This window comes from Falco cherrug, chromosome 5, assembly GCF_023634085.1.
Source record: "Falco cherrug isolate bFalChe1 chromosome 5, bFalChe1.pri, whole genome shotgun sequence".
In the NCBI taxonomy this organism is placed as follows: domain Eukaryota; kingdom Metazoa; phylum Chordata; class Aves; order Falconiformes; family Falconidae; genus Falco; species Falco cherrug.
In genome coordinates this window covers 57091259-57119213 of record NC_073701.1, presented here as the reverse complement: position 1 = coordinate 57119213, position 27955 = coordinate 57091259, and the positions used below count along the sequence as shown (strand labels likewise).

The 27955-nt window shown below is 37.6% G+C and overlaps 1 protein-coding gene across 3 annotated transcripts in view; it reads right to left on the bottom strand.

Annotated features, from left to right (window-relative positions):
* Window positions 1-27955, bottom strand: part of FRS2 (fibroblast growth factor receptor substrate 2) — a 58222-nt gene that overhangs the window by 9324 nt on the left and 20943 nt on the right. For 2 of the 3 annotated variants that reach the window (XM_055710721.1, XM_055710722.1), the window contains 5 exons: window positions 9626-9731; window positions 6950-7041; window positions 4932-5118; window positions 1656-1814; window positions 569-732 (listed from right to left, as the gene is read on the bottom strand). In XM_055710721.1, the coding sequence (XP_055566696.1) occupies window positions 569-732; window positions 1656-1814; window positions 4932-5118; window positions 6950-7015 (576 nt within the window). In that variant the 5' untranslated portion in view covers window positions 7016-7041; window positions 9626-9731. Of the gene's footprint in view, window positions 1-568; window positions 733-1655; window positions 1815-4931; window positions 5119-6949; window positions 7042-9625; window positions 9734-27955 lie in introns of those variants that run through there. The other variant, XM_055710723.1, reaches the window with a different exon arrangement.

The following is a 27955-nucleotide window of genomic DNA, read 5'->3' as shown; positions in this document are numbered from 1 at the left end:
AACAGGAAAGAAGTCTGATTACCCGTTAGGGAGAAATGCCTTCCTAACAAAGGTGGTGAAACATGGGAACACATGGCTCAGACACTGGAATCCCCTTGTTTGGAGTATTTAAATTATGAAAGGACAAGGTTCTGTGCAGCAGCCTCTAATTCTAAAATTTGACCTGCAGGACTCTAGAGGTCCCTTTCTAACCTAAATCATTCCATGATCTCTATTCACCAAATAGAAGACTTTGCATGTAAAGAAGGTTTTTGACCAGAATCTCTCATAAAGTACAATTTATGCATTTAAAAATAATTACCGAAATTTTTGAAAAGAGTATACGCAAATACATACTTGTATATAAATATGAAAAGCAACTTAAAACAGTTACTTCTCCTCAGCAAGCTATCCTACAAAGTATCATTTTAAAGATGTAAAGCAAACACTTTTCAGAGGTAGTCAACATACAGTAGAAATACATTACACCTGATACTGAAAAACATAAAAAAAAAGCCTACAGAACAAGCATTTGAAAAATGTGAACTAATGTAGAACCTAAGTTATATGAGGGGAAAAAAATACTCACTTGCTCCTCTGCTACAAGTAAAGGATGCGTTGATTCTTCACCAACAGAGGGGAGACGTGCACTTCCAACAGAAGGATGTCTGCTGGAAGGATGTGATGAAGCATCTCCAAAAGATGGATATCTGGGGTAGCCATTAGGTAAACTTTGTGCATTGAATCCAGGAGCTGATTCAATTAGAAAACAAGCAAGATCATATTAAAATAGAACATTTTACTGTATATGAGTAAGGTGCTTTGTATCTTAATTTTAACTTTTCAAAAGAGAAATTAAAATATGTTTAAACTTATTACATATTCACAAGACTCAGTTTTACTGGGAGGAAGGAAAGGGAAAGCAAATTGCAGAGTATAGCATCCCAGCATTTACTGGGAAACATGTCTGAAGCAACCATTGAAATCTAGGTGTATTACACACTGCAGTTCTGCCAGTAAACTCCCTCTCCAACTTCTCTTTCCACCATTAATAACATGTCTCCCTAACAAACAGGGACTTATGTACTGAAGCTTCCATTTCTCTGAAATCATCAATAACCTGCAATTCCTAGTTTCAAATATCAAGCCATCTGCTTGAGATTACCTAAAATCCTCTGGTATTTCTGAAAGGACTTCACTCTACCCATCCGTCTACTCACGGCAAAAGAAAGATTACAAACCCACTGTAGATGTGGTATTACCATTACTTTTTTCCCTTAACAAAAAGGTCAGAACATTGCCCAACACTCACGTTTCTCAGAAATGCATCAGTAAAATATAGTGATATATTGTAATGCAATTCAATAGGTGTAATCATAAGTGTTCGTAGGAACACTGCTTCACTGAAGCATGTTCTTATGCAACAACAAAGCTCCCAAAGCTTATTTCTTAAACCTGGAGAACCTGATTACAGCAGTTTTGCTCCCAAGACTTAAGATTCTCAAAGGAGAATCTTCAGCAAGTACCTCAAGAGGACGCATTACTGGTAATTAGCCCTTTAGGTTTAAATTAGTTTTCTTTTTAATTATTAAAGATTTAAAGCAAATTAAATGCTATTTTTAGCTAAGTACCATATTACATTCAGCTATGTCATCTGACAGTATAACCATACTTACTGGTTGGTGTTCGAGGGGTTCTTGGAGCTTCCAACTCAGTTTGATGATTATTCCTTTCTACTACTGGTTCTTCTACCACATTTATGCTATTATTCTGCATTATCTCTTGCAACATATTAAACAGCTCTTCTGCACGGGCACATTTAAAGGCAAAGATTCCTACAAATACACAAGAAAAAAATCAAAATCCTTTAACGTAAGAAACATGCCTTACAATGTACATAACTTTCAAAAAACAGAACTGGAATCCACGTAATGAATACCTGTTAAAGAAGCAAAAATGTTAAGAAATTTTCATTGCACCAAACCACACAAAATTACTGTGAGAACCTTTACAGTGTTTATCTAATAGAAGAATAAGATTCCCATGCACCAAAAGTTTAATTAGAACAGAAAACTGATTCAGTTAAGAGCAAAACTAAAGTTTTGAGTGCTAAATGAGGGGTAAAAAAACCCAACCAAACAAAAAACCCAACAAACCACAAAACAGGGCAAGTTGTTTTTTTTTTTTTCTTTTAAGCTGATAAAAAGGATACCTATTAAATAAATAAATTTTTAAAAAGCCCACTACATTAAAGTGCTGTGGTGCTACAAGGTCATTTTTTTTAAACCAGATTTCTATTAAATTACCATAAAAATAAGATACCTGCACAACAGGAAAGAAGGATTTAAACACTGGGAAAAAGCTTAGCTTCTTGAAGATGATTAAAATGATAAGCTACTAAGACAAACTGTGTGAAACAGACAGTAACAAACCAATTGTTTTAGGCTAAAGGATAGACACAGAACACAAAGTTAGCAGCAATACCATGTATTTTGTGTGTGTATTGTGCCACTTTGCCTTTAAACAGCAGGGAGCGCCCCAACTTACCCTCACCAGCAAAGTCGCAGCTTTGGGTTATTCTTCCATTGAAAGCATGAAGTTAAAGTTGACATGCTTGTTAAATGTGGGTGCAGGTGCTCATTTTTTAAAGTGAGTATTACAGTCTTAAAACACTCTTTATGAAAAACTACCTAGCTATATAGCTAGTTCTGTTAAGTGTTAATAAGTTCACATACTGACAATTACTATCATCATATATTTATTTAAGGACACAGAACTGTGACAGATCAGAACTACCAGAAATGCTCCACATGGCAGAATTTCCCCAACCCATGATCCAGCTCAAGTACAATAGTCCATGTTTAATTTTTTGTGTATTTCTGAAGATTCACACTAGATAACTTCAATCTTAATGGACAAAAAAAAAAAGAAAAAAAAAAAAAAAGGTTCACAAGCTTTAAAAAGCTCCCAGTATGTTTCTGAGAAATTCAGATGCCTTTAACCCTTTATTTTAAAAAAGTGCTTCCAAATTGCTGATTCCTTAAAATATGTGGTGAAGAAATTGGCACTGAAACTGCAAGCAGAAACAGCTTGATGAAATCTTGACTTTTATTAAATACATTCACATTAAATACTATGTGATGTGTGTCACAATATATAATGACCACCAGCTCCTCAAAGTTTTCTATGCTGAATTATCTATTAGTGTGCTCCTAGAAAATGTTTTCAAGGTTTTTAATACCTAGCACAAGCTCAGTGTTTCACCATCAGTGCCTTCAGACAACTTCTCAATAGATATAATTTGAGATTAAATGGAAAGCGCAAACAATATTGACTAATGCAATCAGTAAAAGTTGCTGGGCAGTATTGAGGGTATTCTCAAATGAAAAACTTCTCTGTCATCTCACCAAGTGAAGACAAAAGTTTTGCAACTTGTGCCCACAAAACCCAGCGTAGGTCTAAGGAACAATGCTCCATTGCAAAAAAGCAACAGAGAGAACATTTTCTGCCGGATTTCTTTTTTCTCAATATTCACAGTATTTTAATATTACGTAAGGAAGGCAAGAAACAAAAGAGGGAGGGAAAGGGTTGCTGCTTACACAGCCTGCTGAATCTTCTCTATGAAAAAAAAAATAATTAAGAGGGAAGCAGAGTAGTCAATTAGACTTGGTGGAAAATTTTGCAGACTTGTTAATAGGAAAAGAACCTTCAAAACAGTATTTTCAACTGAATTTTATTAGCATCTATTTTATATGTTTAGAACAAGAAAATTAAACCTGCAAAATCTATTAAAGTGATTTTTTTCGAAAGAAAGTTTACTATTTTCTTCTTTAGAAGTCTGAAAATTTAGTTTAGTACTGAGTACACGGTAACATTTGAAAACATATCAATCTCTCACTAGGAGATGAACTGAGAACACCTTCTAAACTCTGATTAAAAACCCAAACCAAACCAAAACTGCCTGCCCTTACCTCTGCTTGGACAATGAAGATTGATCAGCTTTGTTTATGATCAAGTTCTTTCATCTGCCTGATCTTTTACAGTGAGATTGAAAAAAACCATTCAACCGCTAAATACAATTATTGATCAAAATACTAGTAAATGCTAAAAATCTATAAGAAAATAAAAATGCAATTTAGTTTCATAATGTATAAATACATAGGAATTCCAAGTACACACAACTACATCACCATAGAAAGATGCAAAATGAGACCTCAACCAAAACAGCCATTCCCTTGAGGATGGACTGCTGCAGTGGAGAGAGAGAGAGAGAGAGAGAGAAAAGCCTGCATCTTCTCACTGGGAGCCAACCTTGGCCAAAGCAGGAAAGATCTGGGAACTGGAAAGGTAACCATCTTTTTCCAATTAAACCCACACAGAAAATAACTAAGCATAGCTGAAGTTTACACGCTTCATACAAAAATGCGTCAAAATTTGAGAAAGATGTCACTGATATAAATGAAATTGACATTTGTTTTAGAAAGAGGATGAAATATGATTGTGTTACTGAAGACAATAATAGGATAGGAAAACCCATTTCATATCAGTGCTCCAATCTTTTAAAATCTACAAATAGAGAATTCTTTGAATTCCTAAGAGATTCCTCCACAGTTCCAGGTTTCACTGCCCCTTCCTGAAAGGTAAGTCAGCCTCTGAGGCAGGAGCATTTCCCTGTCAAAACCACCTCCCAAGATGACCAGAAGTATCCACACATACAAGCATGAAGTGCTCCAGACCTAAAATGCCAAAAACTATGTGCAACTCAAATCCTCATTTTACCATAAGACCACTCCTCATAAGGTAACTTTATTTCCAGAAACCACATTCACATATAAAACCACAGCCTTTATAACCTTTGCCAAGGGACAGGTGAATATAGGTTTTTTAAACAAAATTGTCTTCCAATAGCAAATAAATTTCCAAAAAGTTTTATATACAAAAATTCCACATACCTTGTCCAGTTTGACACCTTCGGCCACTTTCAAAAGAGAAAAGATTTGAGTCATAGCCATAGCGACGGAGACAGAGGTAGTGCCATTTTACAGAGTCCCTTTTACGGGTGTACAAAATTAGTTCTGTATCTGTAAGTTCCATTATGCCAGAACCCAGTTCATTACCATCATCATCCACGTTAATAACCTACAAAAAGGAAGTTAAATAGCACTAGGTAAGTACTCTTTGAGCACCAATACCACTACTAATAATCTTCATGTTTCACTGATGCACTTCATCTGCTCTGTCATATTAGTTACAATCCTTGAGGTAAAAATAAATAAAAAAACAAACTCAAAAAAACACCAAACCACTCAAACCAGTTCCTTTGCTCCTCAAAGCCGGAATTAAAATAATACATATTTAGAAGCAATATGAATGAGACTGCACAACAATATTGTAAGATCTGAGGAGAAAGTTAAAATAGAAGAGATGTGTAATTTATTTTTTGTTAACTGGCTTTATGTACTTATTCTAGTATTTCCACACAGATAAGGCATACCTCAGATAATGGAATCTTTGAGTCCCAGTTCTAAAAAAAATAATATTTGCTTTGTCATATAACCCCACTTACAGCTGGAAAAAGGAATGAAAAAGGATAAGGGGCTCCAAGATAAAGCTTCCTTCACATACACGTATAGCCTTGCACTGTGACCAGAGTGTTTTAGATTTTTTTTTTTCCTGCCTTTTCAAAGTCAACAAATAATTCAAATAACCTATGGTTATCCTGCATGAAAGCACGTGTAAAGCTTCAACCCTAATTCTTTCTGCTTTTAAACCAGTTTGAGGCCATCTGCATCCTTTATGGAATTTGGACACTCTGTATTTTCCTCTGCATGTATGTTATCTCCCATTGCTGCTTTTAGTGGGATTCCTTCTTACTCAATAAAAAGGCTACCAAAAAATCTTCCCTATGGTGTCAATTAACGTTAATCCTTAAAGAGACATTTTCAACTTGAAATCCAGTCAACTGAAAAGAATAGGAATAGTTTCATCTGTCACTGAGGCTTATGCCAACTTTCTTCATTTTGCAAATTACATTCTTTCATCTTCTACCCCCCACTGCTAAATCAGCGACCCACACAAACAATAGAGAAATTCTAAAAGGAGAAAAATAGGAACTAGTTACATGAAATGATGTCAAATTTATAAAACCCAAGAAAACAGAAAAATATTTTATCCTTCAGCTTTTTGTACTGATAATATTAAACATTTCCAGAAATTCCCATAGCTTTGAAGCTCATTTCAGTGTTGCCCTAAGGCAACACATGAATCATTTTTCACTATGGAAGCATTACATTCTTTTGCCAACACACAGAGACAGTTTGGAGCACAGAAGCAAATCTGACTTGTGTGACTATGCAAAGGCATGTTTACTTAGTCACTGACTTCAGCAGCTTCATGTTAAGCATATTAAGCACATGAACAAGTGTTCACAAGCTTACAAATTCCAGGGATATAAGGGACAGAAGCACATTTATAAATAAAATTCCTTCAAGCAAAGAACAAAATATCTTAAAGTGCTATGATCAGTAGTGATCTTCAAGTAATATCAGCACCCCTAAAACCCTCTATTGCTGACCCTGCATGCAGGTTCATAATCACATTTCTCCAGTAGCTCTCCCCTTATGCTTACAACTCTCTCCCTAACTTCCATAACTTCCCAGAGGCAACAACACTTACTTGGGCCCCACCAACTGAAACGGAGATGGATCAAAAGCATGGGGCTTCTTCTCCTTCCTGAACATCAAAACTGTCAGAAAAGAGCCCACCCTGTCTAGGGAATTCCTGTCACTGCTGGTAACAGAGGATTTCTCAAAGGGGCAAGAGAAACCTGTAGCCACAGAGATCTGCAACTCTGCAATGTTTTAACAATTCAATAATGCTCACCCTATTTTCACTTAATTTTTTTCTATCACAGACCTACTCTGCAAGAAAGCAACAAAAGAATTCACCGTATACCACATCAGTTGCTTACCTTAAACTTATTTCGATGGTTATCTGGGACAGCTTCTTTATCTGGACAGCTACAGCAGCTACCCATGACTTCTTTAGAAGACCATGTGATCTCTAAAGGAGGAGGGTGAAAAAAATAAAAGTTAGTTGAAGTGAAAACAGAGTATCATTGACAAAACAACCCAACACAAGTTGCTCTCTGAAATTACAATTATTAATCATGAATTTTGCAGTCATAAGTAAAAAAAATAAATCAACATAAATATTACAAATATTTAAGTAGTTAACTTGAATTTGGCATTAAAGAGCGGCAACACCAAGTTGTTAAAGCCCTACCAATAATTCAGCTTGAGGTTACTACCAAACAGACCTATTTGATTTGTCACCTTAATTCCCATGGTAGCAGCTCGAGGGAAAACAAAAGCCAACAACTTACTGGGTGCAATTCTCATCTCCTAAACCAGGGCCTCTACACAAGGCAACTATCCGGATCCCAGTTCTGCCTAAAGGAGCACTTCCCGGCTTAGACTGCTGAGCACAGCCGTAGTGACGCCCATACAAGCCCTGGGCTGTCGGAGGTTACCAAGCAGGGGCAACACAAAGAGCCCCCATGGCAATCCTGAAAGGCTGCCCTGGCTTCAGCAGCTCCAGGGCTGGCTCGCAACAGAGGGTGGAGGTGATCCAGGCCTGGAGGCAGCCCTGTGCTGGCAGCTGTGCAGCGAGGCTCTGTGCTTCCACTTTTAAATACTTCCCATACAGCACCGTACATAAAACTATGTAAGCGAAGTCAAGGGAAGGAAAAAAAAAACCCCAACAAAAAAACACCCACATTCAACACAAACATTTTAAAACTTGGGGTTTTTATTTCTATTAAGTTCCGTTTGGATTAAATTGTGTTACACAGTCTACTTCATTTACTATAAAACAATAAAATACTCAACTAACACAGAACAGCAGGAAATTAAGGAAACCAAAAAGAAGTATTTGGTATTTTTGATATTTTCATTTAAAGATTTTTGTATATATAGTAAAACCTTCATAAAACAGTATGATAAATGGTCGTAGAACCAAGTCTCGCAACTTGCTTTTCCTCCTTCTACCACCTTGCAGAGGGTGGTAAGTCTTGTATTTCTTAGATACAAGAAAAGCCAGACAAAAGAAAACTTAACCCATTTATATCATCTTTACATTGAAAAAACCCAGAATTTCCACTACACCAATTAAAAGTGGGGCAAAACCTTGCAAGAGAGCTAGTAAGTCAATAACAGAGATGACACTAGAAATCATGAAGAAGGAAGACAGAACTGGCTGATAACTTTTCCTAAATAGAGGGGACAAAAATCTGATGTCACCTTAAGAAAACTGGGACTTGCTTTCTAGACAGGCGTTTGTATTAGCATGCAGCAGTAGTATCCAAGTAGCACTTTAGTCTGCTGAGAAATAAGGTGCAAATAATACAATGAAGAACAGCTAACTCTTCCCCTCTTCTTGGCCAGAAAAGCCACCCAAAAGAGATACTGCTACCCTAAAGACTGTGCAGATCTGCCACCAAACCCGTACAGAGCTGAAATGGAGAACTTAACAGAAAGGGTAACAACATGGCTTGGATTAATCCAGTAAGAAAGAGGCAGAGCACCAGATACAGCCAAAAATCACAGATTCTCCAGTGTAATTTCTAGGCATAACATGAAAACATGCGTTAACATGACAGAGCTTTTTCTCCCCAACTCAACATCGAACTGGAAGGTTGGCTGTTTGGTTCTGCTGTTGCAGAGTGAAGCTATGCTACACACAACTGGGTTTTTGCACAGTGAAGATCAGTCATGAATTTTATTAATCAGTCCAATCACTCTCTCAATTACAGACTACTTTTAATAGTCTTCACATATAGATCCCATTGTTATTTTAACCACTCTGGGTTTTTTTCTTACAAATTCTGCCTGTTTTGTTTAGAAAGGAAGATACAGGTAACAACACCGATTACTAATTTTCTACCCTGGCACCCCAAAATGCCTCACTACAGTAACGTTCAGCTGTTGGTCTTGTTCACCTACCAATACTACACTAATTATTCTGAGAATTCACTGCTAAAAAGAGAGCAACAGGTGACAATAGATGCAATACAGATTAACAATGAATATATAAATTTGCAGCAAAGGTTTTCAACCTCTCATCCATACAGCAGTCATGGTTGAAGACACTTCCAGCAGCCTTTAGGCACAGATGCTTACACTTCACAAAGCCCAGTCTTAAGACAGCCCCAAACATTTTGACACAGTTGAAACAGAAGTAGATAGCGGCATGCTGTTATAGTACATGACTTTCTTTGCATTCAGTGTAAAATAACTGATCAAATCTGGTGCAGACAGGTGCCCACAAACTTAAAAAAAACCCAAAAAACAATAAAAAAAAACCTTAAGTGAAAAGTAGTTTGGGAAAAATCACTAGAGTTGCAAGTAGAAAGCTGTAGTATATGAAGATGTATAAGGTACAGGCAATGTATCTCAAAAAAAAAAAAACAAAGAAAGGTTATATAATCAATAATCATACAAGCTTGTTATTTTGTCTCTAATATATTTTAATCTTAATACTTCAGAAAACAAAGAAGTGCAGTGCTGCTTCAAAGAAGAGATGTGAACCAAGGCTATGAGGAAGAAATGAAACAGCTATGGAACTGGCAGAATTAAAAAGCACTCACCTAGATTTGGCCATTAATATTCCCAGCCTCTGCTGCAGCATCAGGGCTTCTGTCATACTCGAAGTGTCATGCTGTCTTGTCACAGAACTAATCATTTGACCTAGAACTAGAAGAGTATATAGAAATGTAATTTTTCTTGGTTTAAGATGCCAGTTTGTAAACTAACAAAAACAGATACCTTTTTTATTTATTTTATTTTTTAAATTTTGGCAGTATCGTGTCAAGCAAGGTCTTCATGGCTAGGATGCATCTTAAGTGGAGTTTTAGACAAGAGACTGATCTCTTAGACCTTCCTCAGCATTTCGGTGTTTAACTGGGTCTTGGAAAAAAATAATCTTGTGTCCCTTTCTGCAGTGTGGCCTGTCACACTGAGGACTCCACTCATTCTCCCCTCACTCTTTACCCAGTTTACTGTGGGGAAGTGACAGATGTGAATTTCTGCTATCCTTAGCATATACTGAACCAAATCACAGCAGACACACAGAAGAACACATACAGCTTAACTCTGCCTAACTCCACTAACTCCCTCTTGCTTACCCTACTGAACATGTACAAATGCTGACTTATATGGCTAACACATCACACTTTCTCTACTCCCCCCATGATTCTTGCTACATGCCATTCACCATAAATTGCTTGCTTTCACTTCCCCGCCCCTCCGATGATTCTCAAACTAGCTACCCGCTCACATTTAACACTGAAAACTCAACTTCTGCTTCCATCAGGCTAACAATTGGCAGCCTTCCATTCTCTGTTTCTAAAATTGCCAAATGAGCACTTGGTATTTCCTTTGACGCGCCTTCTTAAAAACTCAAGGAGAAGGGCTAAACTCTCAGAAAAATACTTTATTATTAGTCTTTCTTATCAAGTCTTGCAGGTTGCCTACGCAAACTTTGTATTCATCTGCTGTCCTCTGCCTTGCACCTGGATTAAAAGCATCTTGGGAAGGCAAAACACTCTTCTTTTTTGCATAATATCAAGTGTAACGTAGTCCCAAACTCATCTCAGGTCCTAGGCATGATGACAAAAGTGGCAGAACACTCTTACTGTGGAGGGATTGTGCAATAGAACAGCAGAAATTCAGTACTGGTAAATGCAAAATAATGCACCTAGCAAAGGAGCTCTGTCTGTTAAGAAACATCAGTCATGTAGTCACGCAGTTCAACAAAAACACTAGCTCAATAGCTATCATAAAGCAAATGAACAGAATTATTTGGAAAGAATTAGAAGAGCTCAAACAGAAATACAATTCTATTGTATGAATCCACAGTGTGCCCATAGATGTAGTAATGTATGCAATCATGCCTCCCCCTGTAAAAAAAAAAAAGACAGAGTAAAACCAAAAATATGCTACTTGGACTGCTCAGCCTGGAGAAAGGGACTCCACAGGACAGAGAAGATGAGTACAGAATTATAGGTGGCATGGAGAAGATAAATAAAGCACAACTTTTTCCCAATACAAGCATTAGGGAACAGTGGTTGACATTAAGGGGCAGGTCAGAAAAAACTACACAAAAATACTTTTTGCACATGGTATGTAGTTAAACTTTGTGAACCACAATGTCTTGTGGGAATGAGTTCCAAAAGTTTAAAGATTCGGAAGGTAACTGAACAAGCACAAGCTCCACAAAGAGCTTTTAAACTCAAGGATGTCATATCTGGCTCAAAAAGTCCCTAAGCTGCAGATACTTAGAAAGGTTTTAGGGAATGATCATAAAGTGTTCCTTCTTACTGTTCCCTTCCCTATATAGTTCCTATTTGCTGTCAGAATTTACTATTCTACTGTCAGAAACTGGGTACTGGACAAATCGACACTTCAACTCTGACCCATCAAAGCCATTCTAGTTAATATAAAAGGACGACATGAACTCCACATAAATGAGTGCACTGTCGTAAGACATTAAAAAAAATAATTAACAACTTGTATTTAACTTGAAACTAAAACTTAGATTTCACAAAGGTACAGGAGGATAAACTTATTGAACTACTTGATAGACATATATTTTTGCACATACATACTAAACAAAGATTGCCACTGTGCATAAGTGGCATTTAGAATAGGAACCTGAAGCAAGTCACATACCCTTCCTATGATTTATTTGCCCTTTAGCCATAAGCTGTCTTGATCTGGACAGTTGTATTCAAGATCTATCCCTCTGCAACGCACACAGTCTCTGGTTCTGCGATGGCCCTACCTGGTCTGGCCGGTATTATTTAACTATGTTTTTTAGTCAGTTTAGATTTTTGTTGGCTTAACACACAAAAACAGCTCAGCAGAGAGTCTAGCAAGTGCCAGAGCCAGCTGGGGACAGAATCACAGCCTTAGTCACCTCTGCCCCGTTTTCAGAAAACTTAACCCCTTCACTAATTACTGGGATTTACTTAGTTTATTGCCAAATTCCCTGCTAAAATCTTCAGGATAGGAGAAAGACGGAACAGAAATCTTGACCCACCCCCTCTGATGGAATCTTACAGGCAGTCATTAGAAAAATAATAAAAATAACAATTTTCACAGGCAAGCTACACTAATGCAGGTGTGTTTGCACTGGTATTTACCCTGATATTTTTCCAGCAAAGTTTTAAAACCTTCACATGGCTTGGCTACATAAAGCAGACTAGCCTGTTTCAGTTACCTAAGAATGATTCTTAAATGATCTAACCAGAATTTTTAATGGATAAAAGAAAGCCCACAAATTTATAGCACCTCACTCCTTTTAAATGCGAAGCAATAACGAAATTCTCCAACCAGTTGTTTCCAATTACAAGTTGGCTATTTACTCTGTTTGGGATTTTCTTAAATCTTCCCAGATTGCAAAATATTTACCCAAACTTAAACATACAAGGAGAAGTAGACATTTTCACAGTCACAACCCTATAAAAGTTAATCTTTTCAGTTATGTCTACAATGTCAAATTTAGGAGCTGTAATTTCCCATTCATGAAGCATCAATGGTGGTTAGGTGCAGTTGTGCAAGGAGGGGGAAGGGGATGGAGAGTATTTTCTGCTTCTCCGTAACACATTCATTACTGTAGTGCATGGTAAAAAACCCAGGCAAGACAAACCGGGACCAGCACTTATCTAAACCCTGTTAACAGGAGTGACAGTTAGGAACTGCCATAACTTCAGTAAAATTTATTACTCGGTGTTGTGAAGTAAAATACAACTCTTTCTCTCACAGACTAGGCAGTGACAAAAAGTTATGCTGATCTCTCAAAAGTCATGGAAGACAAGGCATAAGTGTAAACAGGGTAGATTTTTTTTTTTTTAAACAAAAAAATGTCACAGTCAAAGCTTGCAGAAATTCTAACATTAGCAATTCTGCTGCCCCCCCAGGCTGGGAATGGTCTGAACAATGTGTGCACTCTCCTTGTGTAAGAAAGACCACACGGACAACCTGCAATCATACTCCTCCTTTTGCTCATAACCTGTTGCTCCATTAAAGTCAGCACACAGTTGCAAAGCTGATATAAAAACTGCCATTAAACTCAGTTCTGTATGCTCTGGTTGCAGAATCAAACATTAACTTTGGGGGATATTTTCTGTATGCGTTAATTCCCAGCACAAACCTTTTAAAAAACAGGAGAGGAAAAACCCCAAACCATAGCACACCTTAGAAGAGGCAGGGAGAAGCAAAGATGCCTTCTCTGTAAACATATCTTTTGCACATACTCTTTTCAAGTGAAAAAGTGTCCTTTCAAACCACTAGCTGCCACAGAGCTAGATCCTCTGCATGTATGTCTTGCACTCAGATCTACAAGTAGAGAGTAGAACACATTAAGTGCATTAACATAGTTTCAAAGCCATTTTATACCACAAATTTGTAGTTAAGGGAAAAAAAAATGACTAGGGCTTTTTCTTCCTTCAGAAATTTAAGTATCTAGAAAGCTCAATGAGTACAATAAAGTAACTGGAGAAAGGTGCCTGTGTACAGGTTGTTAGAACTCAGGCTGACAAGCACTTGAACCTATTCATTCACTTACTGTCAAGCACTTGATAATATTTTGATCGCAGCTAAGGGATATAAACAAACTTATACTGTCATTTTTACCTATAACATTCTAAATCACCCACTTTAGAAGGCTACATCTACTTAAAAGTGTCAGTATCGACCATTTTCAAAAACTGTTTCTTGTCTGGCTTATGCTACTTGAAAAAAATAAAAGGACATAATCCCAACCACTAGAACACCAAACTCTGCACTTTTGTTTCCTACTCTTCTTCAAAATTTTTGCTTAAAAAAGTAGAGTAAAAAGAATTATTAACAAATCGTCCACATTTAACATCAGTTCCTGTGGAAATTTTATTGCCTACGGGACAGTCAGAATGATAAACATTAATTTATTTTAAAAAACCATTTATTGGATATTTTCAAATTCACTTTTTCAAATTGTTCTTTTAGCTGCAGAATTTTGTTTGCTAGCTCTTTTCAATTTATCATTACCTGATCACAATAATGACAAAGCAGGAAACTACCCTTTTCCTCCCTCTTTTGGGTCCTCTTTAAAGGTTAAAGTTATCTGAGAACATGAGATATGTGTATGAAAATATGACTGACTAAAAATAAAAATAAGCATTCTGCTGAAATCAGTATCTGTGGGAGCAATAAAATTTAAAAAAGTGACTAGCACGTTTTCTTCCTAAATTCTTAAAACTTTGAAAGAAAGGCCTCTACAAGCTATTTCAAACTCAAATTGTGCAGTGTTTCAGTTTACACATACCATGTAAAAGCCACTTTACTACAAAGAAAAAAAAATTAACCTGCACATGATGCGCCATCCGAAGGTCAATGTTGGGCACTTTTCATCATGAAGCATCCCCACCTCAAGAACAACTGGCAATAGCCCACACAGCAGAAATACAGAAGTTTACAATACCTAACAAAAATGGTATCTTTCACAGAAATCATGACCTTGCAGGTACAGTAACAATAAAGTGGAGCAGGTCTGGCTGAGAGCCAAATTTCATCTTTCAGCAGTAGGGACGAGACCTCCTAGGAAAGTCAGGAGGCTCCTAGAAGGTCTTCCTCAAGCCTTTACAATTACCTTGTTGTGGACTTAAGCTAAATGCCAGATTGAAGCCATGCTTTGCTGTGACCATCGAATTTCTTTCCACATACACTGTAGCGCTGGCAAGCTACAAGCTGGCTTTTCTTCCTTGATGCCTGTTGTGTGAGCCTGTTTGAAATGGGAGAGATTGAGGATGCCCCTCCTTAACCTCCTCTCAGGTAAGAGGACATAGCCTTGAACTACAGAAGCAAGTAGGGGACAACAGATTCTTAATTTTTTTTCTTTTTTTCTGAAAACCTATAAAGTCTCCACTGAGACACATGAAGTCTGTTGTATTTGCAGCTTAAAGGTAGAATTAGCTCTCCACAAAGGATCATCCCACGCCCTGAAAGGGCTCTTTCTCCTCATGCCTTGGAGTTCAAGAATTATCAGAAGTGATGGCAAAGGCAAATTATTTGTATATAAAAATATGCACAAATTTCTTAATCCTAAGTAGAAATCCCCCTTCTCTCTTCCTCCAAGCGTGTTAATGTTGTCACTCTTATAAAGCTCCTTTAAAATAAATATTATTCCCTTCAAAATTATTACTTAAGATAGCTAACTACTTGAAGTACTTTGTGCAGGAATAGACCCATCACATTCCTAGATTTTTCCTCTTATAAACCCTTTTTTTTTCCTACCTCACCTTGGGTAAAAAAAGAAAAAAACCAAAACCAACCAAATTCTTTATTTCAAGTGGAAAGGTGCAAAGGAAAACCAAGGGAACACAGAGGGAAGATTTTTGTTATATATGCAGACACCAGATTAATCTGTATTTTAAGTCACAAACCTAAACACTGTCAATCAACGGCTTTGCTCCACAAAGACTGACCTCTTTCCGTTTGGTTTCTAAGAAACAGATTCTAAATGTTGGTTGTCTAAATTGCATCTAAACTAGATACCAGGAGTGGTTATCACCAATAATTTGCTAGGCAACTGAACACATTGAAATAGGGAAAACTAACTTTGGTAGTTTCCTTTCAAAGTTCAAAATTCGTGGCCCGCAAGTGTTTGGATGTTTCCATTTATTCAGGGATTCAGACAAGAAGGCTCCCCAGTTCAGGGTGGGTATTACAGCAACCACCACCAGTAAGCACACCTGCCCAGCCCATGCTGCAAGACTAATCTCACATGCAAAATGTTTGGTGACAGAGGTGACCTATTCAAAACAAGAAATCTAATTTCATTATAGTTGGACGAGTGGCTTCTTACAGGAATGTTACAGATGCCTTAACACTGATTTCTTCTAAAACAGAAGTTATTTTAAATCTTTTTTATGGCTTTCAGTATACAGAAACAAAACCACTGTCAAACATTTACCGATACAAACCACCCTGCATCTTACTTTTTATCTCTCTCCCTGTCCCTCATTTTTCCCTTAGGGACCTGTCTTTCCTTATAAACTTTTTACAGAATGATACTAAATATAAACTGATTTATTTCAGATTTGACATCCTTCGTGTTTCATCATTTCCACTCTTGCATACCATATTAAGTATTGCTTGATATTTGCTTACAACTGGTGTATTTAGATTTGTTTAGCAGTGAATTTTCACCCTGCAAAAAACATAAGCAGCAAGGATGGGATGCAATTTATAGCAGCCTAATTTTCTAGATCCTTCATGAAGAATACTGAGGACATAATACAACAAAAGGAAAACATGCTTTAAGAGATACTACATGAATTGTGGATTAAATCCTGTTTAAAAATTTACCCCAAACAACAGCAAAATTTGTATTACCTTTACCAGCCTGAAATCTTATGACAGAACTTAAAGCTTACATACTTGATTCCTTCAAATGCTGGCAACTCCACTCGTCTTCTGTTTGCCCTATGGTGAGCCACACAGCATAGAACCTGCCCCTCCCTGAAGCTCATTCCAGTACATCTTTCTCTTTTAAACTCTCACAATTGGAAATACTTGAAGAAAGCACAGCCAAATCCCTACGGATACATTATGCTAAGTAATTTTCTCAGCTCAGAGTTTTTGAGCACTCTGATGCCAATGATTATTCTACAGCATGGAATAATTTCACCTGGCTACTGTCATCTCGGAGATTCAGTTCAAACTGAAAGTATAAATCTGAGTATTTCAGATTTTACATAGACAGTTTAAGTAACTCATTACAACCTCTGCTCTTCAACCAGAGTTGTCACTATGGCAAAACAGCTTTAATTTTTCCACACAAAACCATTTTTGGGTGAAACTGGAAGCCCTACAGGCATTTGAGATGGCAAACAGAGTAATAAACAGAGGAACTAACTTACCACCTAAGACAAATGTTACTGAGTAAAATAATTATTATTTTATTGCCATGTTATGCCTTCCATAAGATAGATGAAAAAGGCTGAAATGGTACTGCAATCAGTCCTTTGAGTTTTGCTGGTAGCTGAATACCGCCCATTTCGTAACTGGCTAATACAATGGATTAAATGGATAACCTATTTATTTGATGTGGTAAATCCTGCATCTTCAGAGTTGTGATGTAATCCATGGTGGCAAATTCTGTATGATTTAAGAATCCTGGTATCCTGCTTAGGACTTAAAATAGCCCATACTTTGACCTTCTATTTATTTTGGCTAGCATATCTTCACTACCACGAAGCCAAATTCTTTCAATTGGAAAACAAAACTTAGGTCTCTGGAACACGGGACTCCCACATACCAGACCTCACATGCACATAAGAGATGCAGCACCAAAATAAAGCATTTGCCCTCAACTAGTAATTACTAAATGTGGTCAGCTCCAAGAGCCTCATACTCCTAATGGTCACAGAAAGGACCTCTTCACTTTATAATTACTTGGGAAGAAAAAAAAAAAAAAAGATTTCTGTACATCAGCAAAGACTGACTAATTCACTTTAATGTTTGGAGACAGAACAGACGTTAAGAGGTGCCAGAGCTGGAATGTTCTCCCGTAGAAACACAGGGGTTTAAAGGGACACGAACATTCAGCAGAACAGGAAGAAACCCCTGAGAAATACAGCACAAGGGGCATGAAACATTCTCCTTGCCTACCCACGCACACTGCTGTCCTGCACATCAACTCCTCTTCTTTCAGGTGTCCTGGAAAGCCTTCGCCTTGCACAGTCTGACAAACGGAGATGCAACAACAATTCGCTCCCAAACAGCAAATTCATTTTGGGGAGATGGCATTTTAATAGTAAAGCAAACTGAACTAAGGTCAGACATAATCCTTGCCCTTCATCCACTTGGCAACGATTAGTAAAAAAATTAATCTTGAAGGTGCCTAAGTACTACAAGGATGAAAAAGCAGCAGTGCTAACAAACCAAAACAGAGTGAAAAACAACAATAAAGGAGATCCAAGAAGAAATTAAACATGCTGAGAAAGAGTTTGGTGCCGCTGGCTGCAATTATGGAAAACAAACTATGAATGGTAGAGGTGAAGTTGCAGAATCTAGTTTATAACTTTGCTTATGCTAACAGGTGGAGTTTTACCTCAAGATTTTTATTAAATGAGCATGATTAAGATACAGTAATAAATGTTTGCTCCTTTTCCCTCTTTAGCCCTTTCCAAGGAAAAAAAGCAAAAAACCAAAAAACAAAACTGGCAAAACCCAAGCTAAACTGTAAAGCTTTCTGGCTCCTATGAAAACAAAATTATTGCAACCACACACAAGCTTCAGCACACAAGCTGGCCGTTTCGGCGCGCCGCCCTCAGAGCCCTCTTTGAACACGCGGCGAGGAGGCTGATGCAGGATCACGCCGGGAACTCGCCCTCTCAGCAGCATTCCTCCTGCCGTTGCCAGCTGCCTGCTCCTTAAACTCACAGAGGGCTTTCTTTTCTTTTCTTACTCCTCCTTTTTAACACCCAGACCCTCAAAACTTGATCTGGTTTGCTGTGTATGTTTCAGTCTATTTGGATTCAAAGTGATCAGCAACTTTTTACTTCTTCCTTCTCATCCCACCCCGCCTTAATGCTATATAAAAATACCCAATACCATTTAAAAAATATTTTAAAAAAACATAAAGAAAAGCAAATTAGGAGCCTTGTTGGTTTGTTTAAATTCAGGACTACCAACTGATCCTGAAGAATCATTATGTAAATTTTTGAAATTGCATGTTGGTATTTAATTATCTGTAGTTCTCCTTAAAAGTGATCATTTTAGCAAAATGCTCAAGTTTAGGTATGTTAGTTAAACGTTTGTTGGAATACTGTTCATCAGTAAATCCTTAAAAAAACATGCTCATTCTGACAGAAGAGCTCTTATATTCACCACAATTACAGTAGAACTGAAGATGAAAGACAGCTCAAACAGCTGAGTTGGATGAGCAGAGAGAACTGCAGCAGGCAGCAACATTGAGCCAATGCTTAAATACTTCATGATTTATGTGACACTGATCCTACACCTCTCCACTTCGCTCTAGCATGACATCCTAAGACTCACATTCCCTTATCTTGAGGTGTGGCACTCCATATTTTGGCTTATCCTAATGCAATTTAAAGGTAATCAAGCATTTCATCCAGGTACTACATTGATACAACTGTTTTATTCAATAGATGCATACATAAACAGTATTAAATGAAGTTTCACATCTTCACCTCAGCACATTTTGAAAACCCCAGGTCTTTAATGAACATCCATCTTGAACAGCAGCACACAAGCTGTTTACTCCACCATCCCCGTTAATCCTTCTGAGGATGTGGGACAACGTCCTTGTTCTATTCTTTAATCGCTCTCCAAAAAATGATCCTCTTACTCTAAACTTCCAGAGAAACAAGACTTTTATTTTACTTGGTATCATTTTTAAAACAACTTACACATACGCAAATATTTTTCAATTTCTTACTAAAACAATTCCTCTAGATCCACACCACCATATTGTTTTCTGTGATTGTCTGCCAGATTAACTACATCCTTTTAAAAGAAACAGCCAGAACACCAAACTCCAAACCATGACATTAGGTTAAACAAGCAAGCACTACTAACTTACTTTATACTTGGAAATTCTGAATCTGTTTAAAAATGTCCTCTGAGGAACAGCATATAGAAAAAGCATTGTTTTTACACAACAATAAAACAGCAGAAACAGCAGACTGAATTTTTAAGCATCCGTGCTATGGAAAAGTTTTTTGGATATAGGATCAAGGAGAAAGGCAAGGAGATGGGAAAATAAAGTACAAGGCTACAACAATTAAGTCAAGTAATGAGGCCTAAGAGGAAGAGAAAATCCAGCTTAATTCTTGAAAAGGATGCCTGGCTTGAAACTGTTTAAATAGTGAGTCAGCTCTCCAATATTTAACCACAAATGCCTCCTAAAACCTGAGGCCCACAGCTCTTGCCAAGTCTTCACAACCAGCAAAGTGCCAAATTTTGTAATTAAGTAAATGGCATTGAGTTTATATTTTGTAATATTGTAATCTCTGAAATATTGTTCATTCAAACATCTCAGGAAAGGTTAAGTTTTACTTTTATGTTTTTGACATGTTTTGCACACGGTCTTCTAATACATTAATAGAAAAAACACTGAAAAGCCTGCAAGGTCTTTCTTACCAAAATGTTAAGCAGATTCAGTAAGATGTTATCAAAACTAAGACCATGCCACTGCGTTTTATAAACAGATAAATACAATTTCAGTACGTATCCTCAGTATGTGCTCTTCATCCACCCACTGGTTCCTCTTTCACTATCAGCAAGTTCTTTGCACTTTGATACAAGGAATCTGACCGTACCTGAACATCTAGCTTTTATACATGGCCTTTGTTTCTTCAAGAACTAACAATCCCATCCCCCCATGATATCATTAAATCTGGGTTCTTCTAAAAATAGTTTGTCTCCTGTATTTACCACTTCTCCCTTTTCTGCACACAACTCTTTCCATCACATTTGAAAAACTCCTAATTTTCTTAGTTCTGTTTACATGCCTCCTCACATGCTTCTCGTACATTTTTTCTTTCCACTTTAAGGAGAAATTCCAGTAATCATTTAACTTTACCACCTCTGTGACCCCAATTCATTGCACAAAAAGGGAAAGATTAACAATAGCTAGTTACTCCTCTAAATCAAAACTATGTAGACTTTTCACTGGTAGCCAATGAGAAGATCCACAGTCTTGAGTACCTTTTGTCACCACTGAACTGCATCTGCCAAAAAGCAGGTTTAGATTAATTTTGTTGTCTTTGCATTTGCAATGAAAAAGAGAATAAACACATTTAGTTAATGTGGCTTGTTTGTTAAAACTGTGGTAATCAGACTGTGTAGATGCCTGTCCGTGCTTTGGGCTATACCAACTGATTAAAATTCTGATTATTAGGAACTGCCCGCCAGATTTAAGTACAACCCAAGTATAATCCTATTTGTGCATCCAAGCAACCATTTTCTTCTTTTCACTGCTGGATCTCTTACAGTCCGCTTCCATGCAATTAAATAACTACATCATCTTTCGTTTTGATTACTCTTTTGTTAGTGATTTAACACACTCCCACTAGTCTAGCTGAACCATGCCCTAAAAAGTAGTTTTCTATTTGAGATGGAAGTTACCAAACCTGTAGTTTGATCTCCCTGTACAGTGGAGAGCAAAGTTCCATTAAATGAAAAATCTTTATTCTTGGTGCTTTACAACTAACTTAACGAAAAGGTCTATTTCCTTGTATTTTATTTCCCTTTTTTTAAAAGGCTCATTTTTGAGTCTTATAAAATGTTTCGCTCTTGAACACTGCTGAAACACTACAGAAATTTCTGTACTGACCTAGATCTCCCAATATAGAGCCCTACAAAGCTTCTTTCTGTTGGATGGCTCTTATACCACATTAGACAACTGCTGTCCAATGTTAACATTATGCAGCATTTTCTTTCAGCAAAAAATAAACACACCTTTCTAGAGGATCCGTAATGAATATTGTCTGCTTTGTATAATACTCTTCCTAATATTGTAAAGGATCTGTAAAAGTAGTACTAGAAGGATATTCAACATGAACAGAAACATGGGTGTTTGCATGTGCATGCGTGTGTCAGTGTCTACACACCAGAAGAAGCAGCAGAACGAAGATTAAAGCTTAGCTTGCCCTGGTGAGGAAGAGCACCATTCACACAGGGCTCCCAGCAGTAAGGCCTGTTCTCTGATCAGACCACAGCACAGACCACTCGCCAGTGGAAGAGCCTACAGCCTAACACAAGAAGGACAGCACTGAGGTTGCATCACACTGCATATATGTTCCTTTTCCTGTTAGCAACACATATTTAAAACATTTTTTAAAAACCCAAAACAATAAACAAAAAACAGACAACGAACAGCTGCCCCTCTTAAGATTTATGGAAGCCGAAGATTGAGAAAACCACACCACACCACGTGATGATGGCTAAAAGATACTAAAGATCATCCAAAAATCACTTTGGCACCACCAGTCAGTAAGGACCCCCGAGATGTCATGAAGATTTGACAGCTTTTTTCTTGTCTTGCATCACTCACAAGGACTCCTGGCTAAACCACTTGGTTTTCTGTTTGTTGACCAAGTGGACAAAAGAGTGCAAGCAAATTAAACGTATCAGAAAATTGAGCGTCAAGAAACTTAGAGATCAGAGAAACCAATACCACCTTGCCCTACCATAGGATCTTGCACTGGGTTTTGTTATACCATTCTTCCCGAAAAGATAAACTAATTTTATCTTTAATTAGTACTGTAAAATAATCGTCACAGAACCACTAGTTTCATAACAAGGTTAGCTTAAGTGACCATTTACTCTGTTTTACTTTTCAAAATAATGGGACTGTAACCTAAGAATGCACACATGGCTTGCAAACCCAGTCACATTTTAAAATTCCTTAGTCCCATCAGTTGTGGACCTCATGATTTGCTACTATTCCCCCCCCGCCCCCAGACACCTTTCTAAGTCTATTCCAAACTATATCTTTATTACCTGCAAGAGTATGGCTGGGGTGAGATGATAGGAAATTAAAAAAGAAATCTCTTTTCTTCTTTTTTGTAAGACTTAACTCTTCCCAAGACACTACTGAAGCTGCCTCTTCGCACATTTCATAGTCCTAAATTTGTAGTTTGAAAGACTTTATACAGTGAAGGTGCCCATTCTGAAGAACAGAAGTTTACAATAAAATGAAGCTTCCCTCAACAAACAAAAGTCACACATACTTTTATTTAAATAAGTCCTCCAATGATTCCTTCCATTAACGAATCTGACTAGGTGTCATTTAGAAAACAATTTCTGTGGAAGGTTTCCTGAATCAAGTTGTCAACTTTGTGTGTTGCATGACATTTATAAGCATTGGTACCTTCAACGACACAGAAAAGTCATATTCACCTTATTGTACTGAAATTATCGTCTGTTATCTTAAGTGGCAGAAAATCTTTAAGGATAAAAAATAACCTATCTGAATTCTCATCTTAGTAACACATGCGTTTCTAATCAACGCCTATGATACTCGAATATTTGCAGTACATGCTCTCACACATTTTACAGTCATATCCAAGATTGGAATTCATAAATACATATGAAGACTTACTGAGTTTAGGGGAAAAAAAAAAAAAATGTGTTCTAAATGAAAGGCCTAAGAAATGCACTGAACTTCCTCGGTGCTGGGACAGTACCCTTAAGTTTCAGCCTCAGACAAACCTCACACACCTCCACCTCTCCTTGGCTATGGGGAATTCTGAGAACTGTACAGTGTCAAATATTACCTGAAATACTGTAGCTCTCAAAGCTTTCATGTAGATCTTTTGTTTCTCTACCAACTGCATTCAGTGGTAACCTCTACATAAGAGTTCACACTGGCTTTATGTTTCTGTATTTTTTTGTGAGCAAATCTTTTGTGCTGCAAAGTTCTGCAACTGCTAGATATTAAGAATGAGGTTGATGTAGTTTAAAATACCACACTAAAACTTCAAACACTTATATATGGAAAACAAGCTGATTTGGGTTTATAGCTAGCATGGACAGGCTTGTCCTTGCCCATCCATTTTGCTGGCATCTGATAGCTATACTGAATGCCCATTTTCTCTCATAAAGGATTAATTCCAGAGACTGCCAAAGATGCCAATATTATATTACCATTACTAGCCATGACTACGTCAAAGCAGCACCCACAGCACCCTTTGAAAATGGTATCAATTCCACAACAGGGTCTTGTCTTTACATGGGACTAAAGCCTCCAAGATTTACCCTCCACAGCTACACAATTTAGTTTTTTTTCTAATGAACTTCCACAGTGAAAAACATACATTGAAGGCAGACACACACACACAGAAATCAACCAACATGTGTGCTCCTAGGGTACACTACATTAATTCTTCATATTTCCATTATACTCTCATCAATAACACTACTGAAACAGATCACACACTCATTATTCTGTGCCAGCTGTGCTATTTGATGGATATTGAAGCAGTACCACTTGGTAGAGTACATTACTTAAAAAGTACAAACAGTAGCTGTTCTGTTATGTTTTTTAATAATAAAATCGAAAAGGGCTTGCAAACAAGAAACCAAAATAAATGTACTAGTGATGCTCTGAAAGTCATGCAGATCTCCACAAGAGTTGCTGATTCTGAAGTATTCTTGACATTAACTGCTTTATTGGCTAAAGCAGACTCCTTTATGAAGAGTCCCTAATCATACATCAGCCACCACATCTCCTAACCCAGCATTCCTCAAATTGAAGTCCACAAGCTCAAGGCTCATTTTACCTTCCCATCCCTCCTCCTCTTCCCTCCAGTTCAAGGAGCACTTTGCAGAAGGTGATGGAGAATTGCAAGGGTGCCAGGGGAGCAGAGGGGAGAGATGATTGCCAAAACCAGGCAGGGATAATGCAGCAGTAGTGTGGAGGGACAGGCGGGCAGTGTGGAGGGCAAGAGCAGGACATCGGGGCTGCATAGAAATGTATGCAGCCACCTTTCAGGAGGTTACGCTCCAGGTGTCTGGAGGCTACCCAGTAACACAAGTCAGAGGTACAGCAATGGGCTTACCTGCTGCTGCTGGCCACAGGTGTGCTCTGGCTCACATCAGTCTCCATCATGAGCAGCTTTGTGGAGCAAGGCCAGCAGAAAATATATTTTTGGAAGGGTACATTTCAGCCAGCTTAGCTTCCTGAGCTGCCTCCCTGCTGGCCTAGTGACAGAGCTGGCACAACGAAGAGAAGGCAGGAGCGCACAGTGGCGAGCAGGACTACAGATAGCTGCGTGCTTAGCTCAGCTGGGATTTCAAGCCATACCCAGATCACAGCTGTGTTAGCACAACTTGACCAGAGATAAATTGACTTAGGTTCCTCCCCCAGCTAATACATACATCTCTGCCTAAATGTATGCAAAATATCATGTATTGCTGCTGAGAAATAGAACACAAAAAAACTAGTAAGAAAACCCTATACCCATGTGGGGTTTTACCCACCACTCAGGTTTTACTTTGTAGAAACATTTCTTCAGTTACCCATCGCTTCCAAACATCAGTACGTCACTCACAACTGATCTGGATTAAAAAACAGTCATTACTTTCCTTGCTCAGCTATTTTTTCATCTGGACCAGCTTCCTGATCAGGTCCACCACATGAACTCCCGAACACAAATAAGGGGGTGGCACTGTTTATACCAACAGAACCACAAAGAAAAATGCTTTGAACCTGTGGCCACAGATGCAGCTTAGTAGTTACTCTATCATGTGCTGCAGTTCAATAACCAGTAACACCTTGTTGTCAATGAAAAGTCACAGAATATCTGAAAGAAAGGACAGTACACACAAGAATTCAGATTGAGCAGGGTTTTTTTAACAGAAACATTATTAGTTATGATTCTGACCTATCCATGGGACTTGCAGCTTAATTTTAAAGCAGGTGCAACAAGCAAAATGGATACCATCCCAATCCAACAATTGTCTAGAAGATGACAGGTAACTTTAGTTACATAGTTTAAACAGCCCATTTGCTGCCCTGGGGTATTAGAAGTCTGCCCAAAGATGACAGAAAAACAACTGTTCACAGATTCTACAACTACACCAATTTTGTGGGTGAAAACTCAGTGCTCTGTAGCAAAATGGCACAATTTGTTTAACAACGTGTTTTGGCATAAAACCTATTTAAATAACAAGACCATAAAGCTTGCTGGCACTTAGACAAGAATGGAAAAAAACCAAGAATCTATTCTAATTTGCACAATTCTAAGAACTAGATTTATATTTTATACTAGTATTAATTTGCATGATTCAACATCTCAAACTACACTTCAAGTACAGATGAAAGCAAGTTACAAACCAAGTCCAGCAGATATTTAAGTCGACTTACTAACTCCCTTCTAGGTTTACTCTCTAGGTGAAAACACAAAACAATAAAGTATCTATCTATAGAAAGTAGTGACTTCCCTTGTTATGTTTCTCTACTCCAGCTCATTAGTATTTCTGCAGTAAACGATACATTTTCACAATTTTTTTTTTTAATTAATGTAAGGGGTTTATATTAAGTAGTTAATGGAATTCTCACTCCTTACAACACATTTCAGCTACTCAGGAAAGGCCAGGGAATGATCTACAAAAAGTCTATACCAGCTAAACTGAGCCACCACTGTCCACAGAGAGGATTTGTTTTTACTAGTTATCATAATGAAATACAGCAATTTAAAAGTAATTTCTAAGTAGCTATCTCATATATATTTTATTAGCTGAAAACCCTGCCACCCAAGATGCCTGATTGTTGTTTTATTTTATGAAAAAACTCAGTAATGATTTTTGAGGTGCTCTCTTGCATTCGAGAGATGTGGGATACTGCCAGGTAACCAAGCTGTTCCATCCTAAGCAAGTAAGTTCACTGCAAATGGATTAAGATGGGACTTCTACATTTAGAAGTTACAGTTCAGTAAATATTTACACTCAAAAATCATTGCTCAAATGGAAAACCCCCACCATTTACACTTCAAGATGAGATAACTCAATAGAATCTTTGAGAATTAAAAAAAAATTTTAAAAAAACAGTAAGTACAAAAAACACCAAATAATTTTTAAACATATAAGTACATGCTAACAAGCTGACAAGAAAACTGGTGGAGCTTTGATGTCTTGAATACCTCTGAAATCAGGTCAGAAAACCTTCTGGAATACATTATTTAGGCAAATTAACTGCTTTCAATTTAAGAGTAAATGCGTGAGATTTATCTTACCAGAATACAATGAGGTCAGACTAGGGTTCCTCCATTCTAGCCTTAAGCAACTTATGACTAAATAAATGTTGGCATTAAAAAAAAAAAAAAAAAAAGCCAACAACCAAAAACCCACAACTAAACCAAAACCAATCCCTTTCTCCAATATTTGAAAAAATAATATCAGTGAACACATATGGTTTTCAAGTATGTGCATCTTTGGATAGAAAAATCAAAATCTTTGCTATGTAACAAAGCTACGAAGTCTGAAGTGTAAACTTTAAGGTTTCATTAACATAACTGTACTTTTGATCTAGTATCTTTGATAATGAGCTTCACGTATCCAATAAAGTATAAGCCTCGCTGTACTATATAAGAGGAGGTTTTCCAGAAGCATGCAGCTCACTTAACAATTTTGTATGAAAATTGATTTGGAAAGCATGATTATTGAACATACTGTTCCTTTTCCATCTCTCTCTTTTTCTCGTCTTTCCTATAGCATTCCATCTACTGCCAAAGAGACTTCCTTTGGGAAATACTCTGAAAATAACAATTGGCCCTTTTACACCAGTGTTAGGGCTTAGTGAATCAGTAGGGTGATGAGTATCAATCACCACACTGTCAATTATTCTGTCCAGTGGCTATGGCCAGTCAGATGAAGCCAGACAAGTACCCCAGGTGACAAGATCAGAGGCAACGAAAACCAGGACCCTTGGTTTCCAGGATATTTGGAAGATTCTCTGTACATCTCACTGACTGTCTTTCCTACATTGGCTTCATCTTTTCTTTCCGTTAGTCTTCATCTCACTTCCTTGCTCCTTCTCCCCTCATCACACCTCATCTCAGCTCTCTGTCTGTCATTCCACTTTCTTTGTTCAGCTCATCCCTAGTCCATATCCAGGACCTTGCTACCACCATTGTCAACCTACAATCACTTCTGTACTACATGTAATGCATTTTTCTTATTTTGCATGCCTGTCTTACCCATTTAAATGCTAAAAAACAGTTGGCAATTCCTGCCCTAATATTTATACTACAACTACCACAAGAGAGATGTAATTTCAGCTGACCATTACACACACTGTAACAGACATGAAAACTGTAAGTCCAGCCACAATTCCTTGGCAGGAACACCCCTGCCAGTCTCAACTGGCTTCCTTGTTTTATGGCACAGCTATCTTGTTGCTT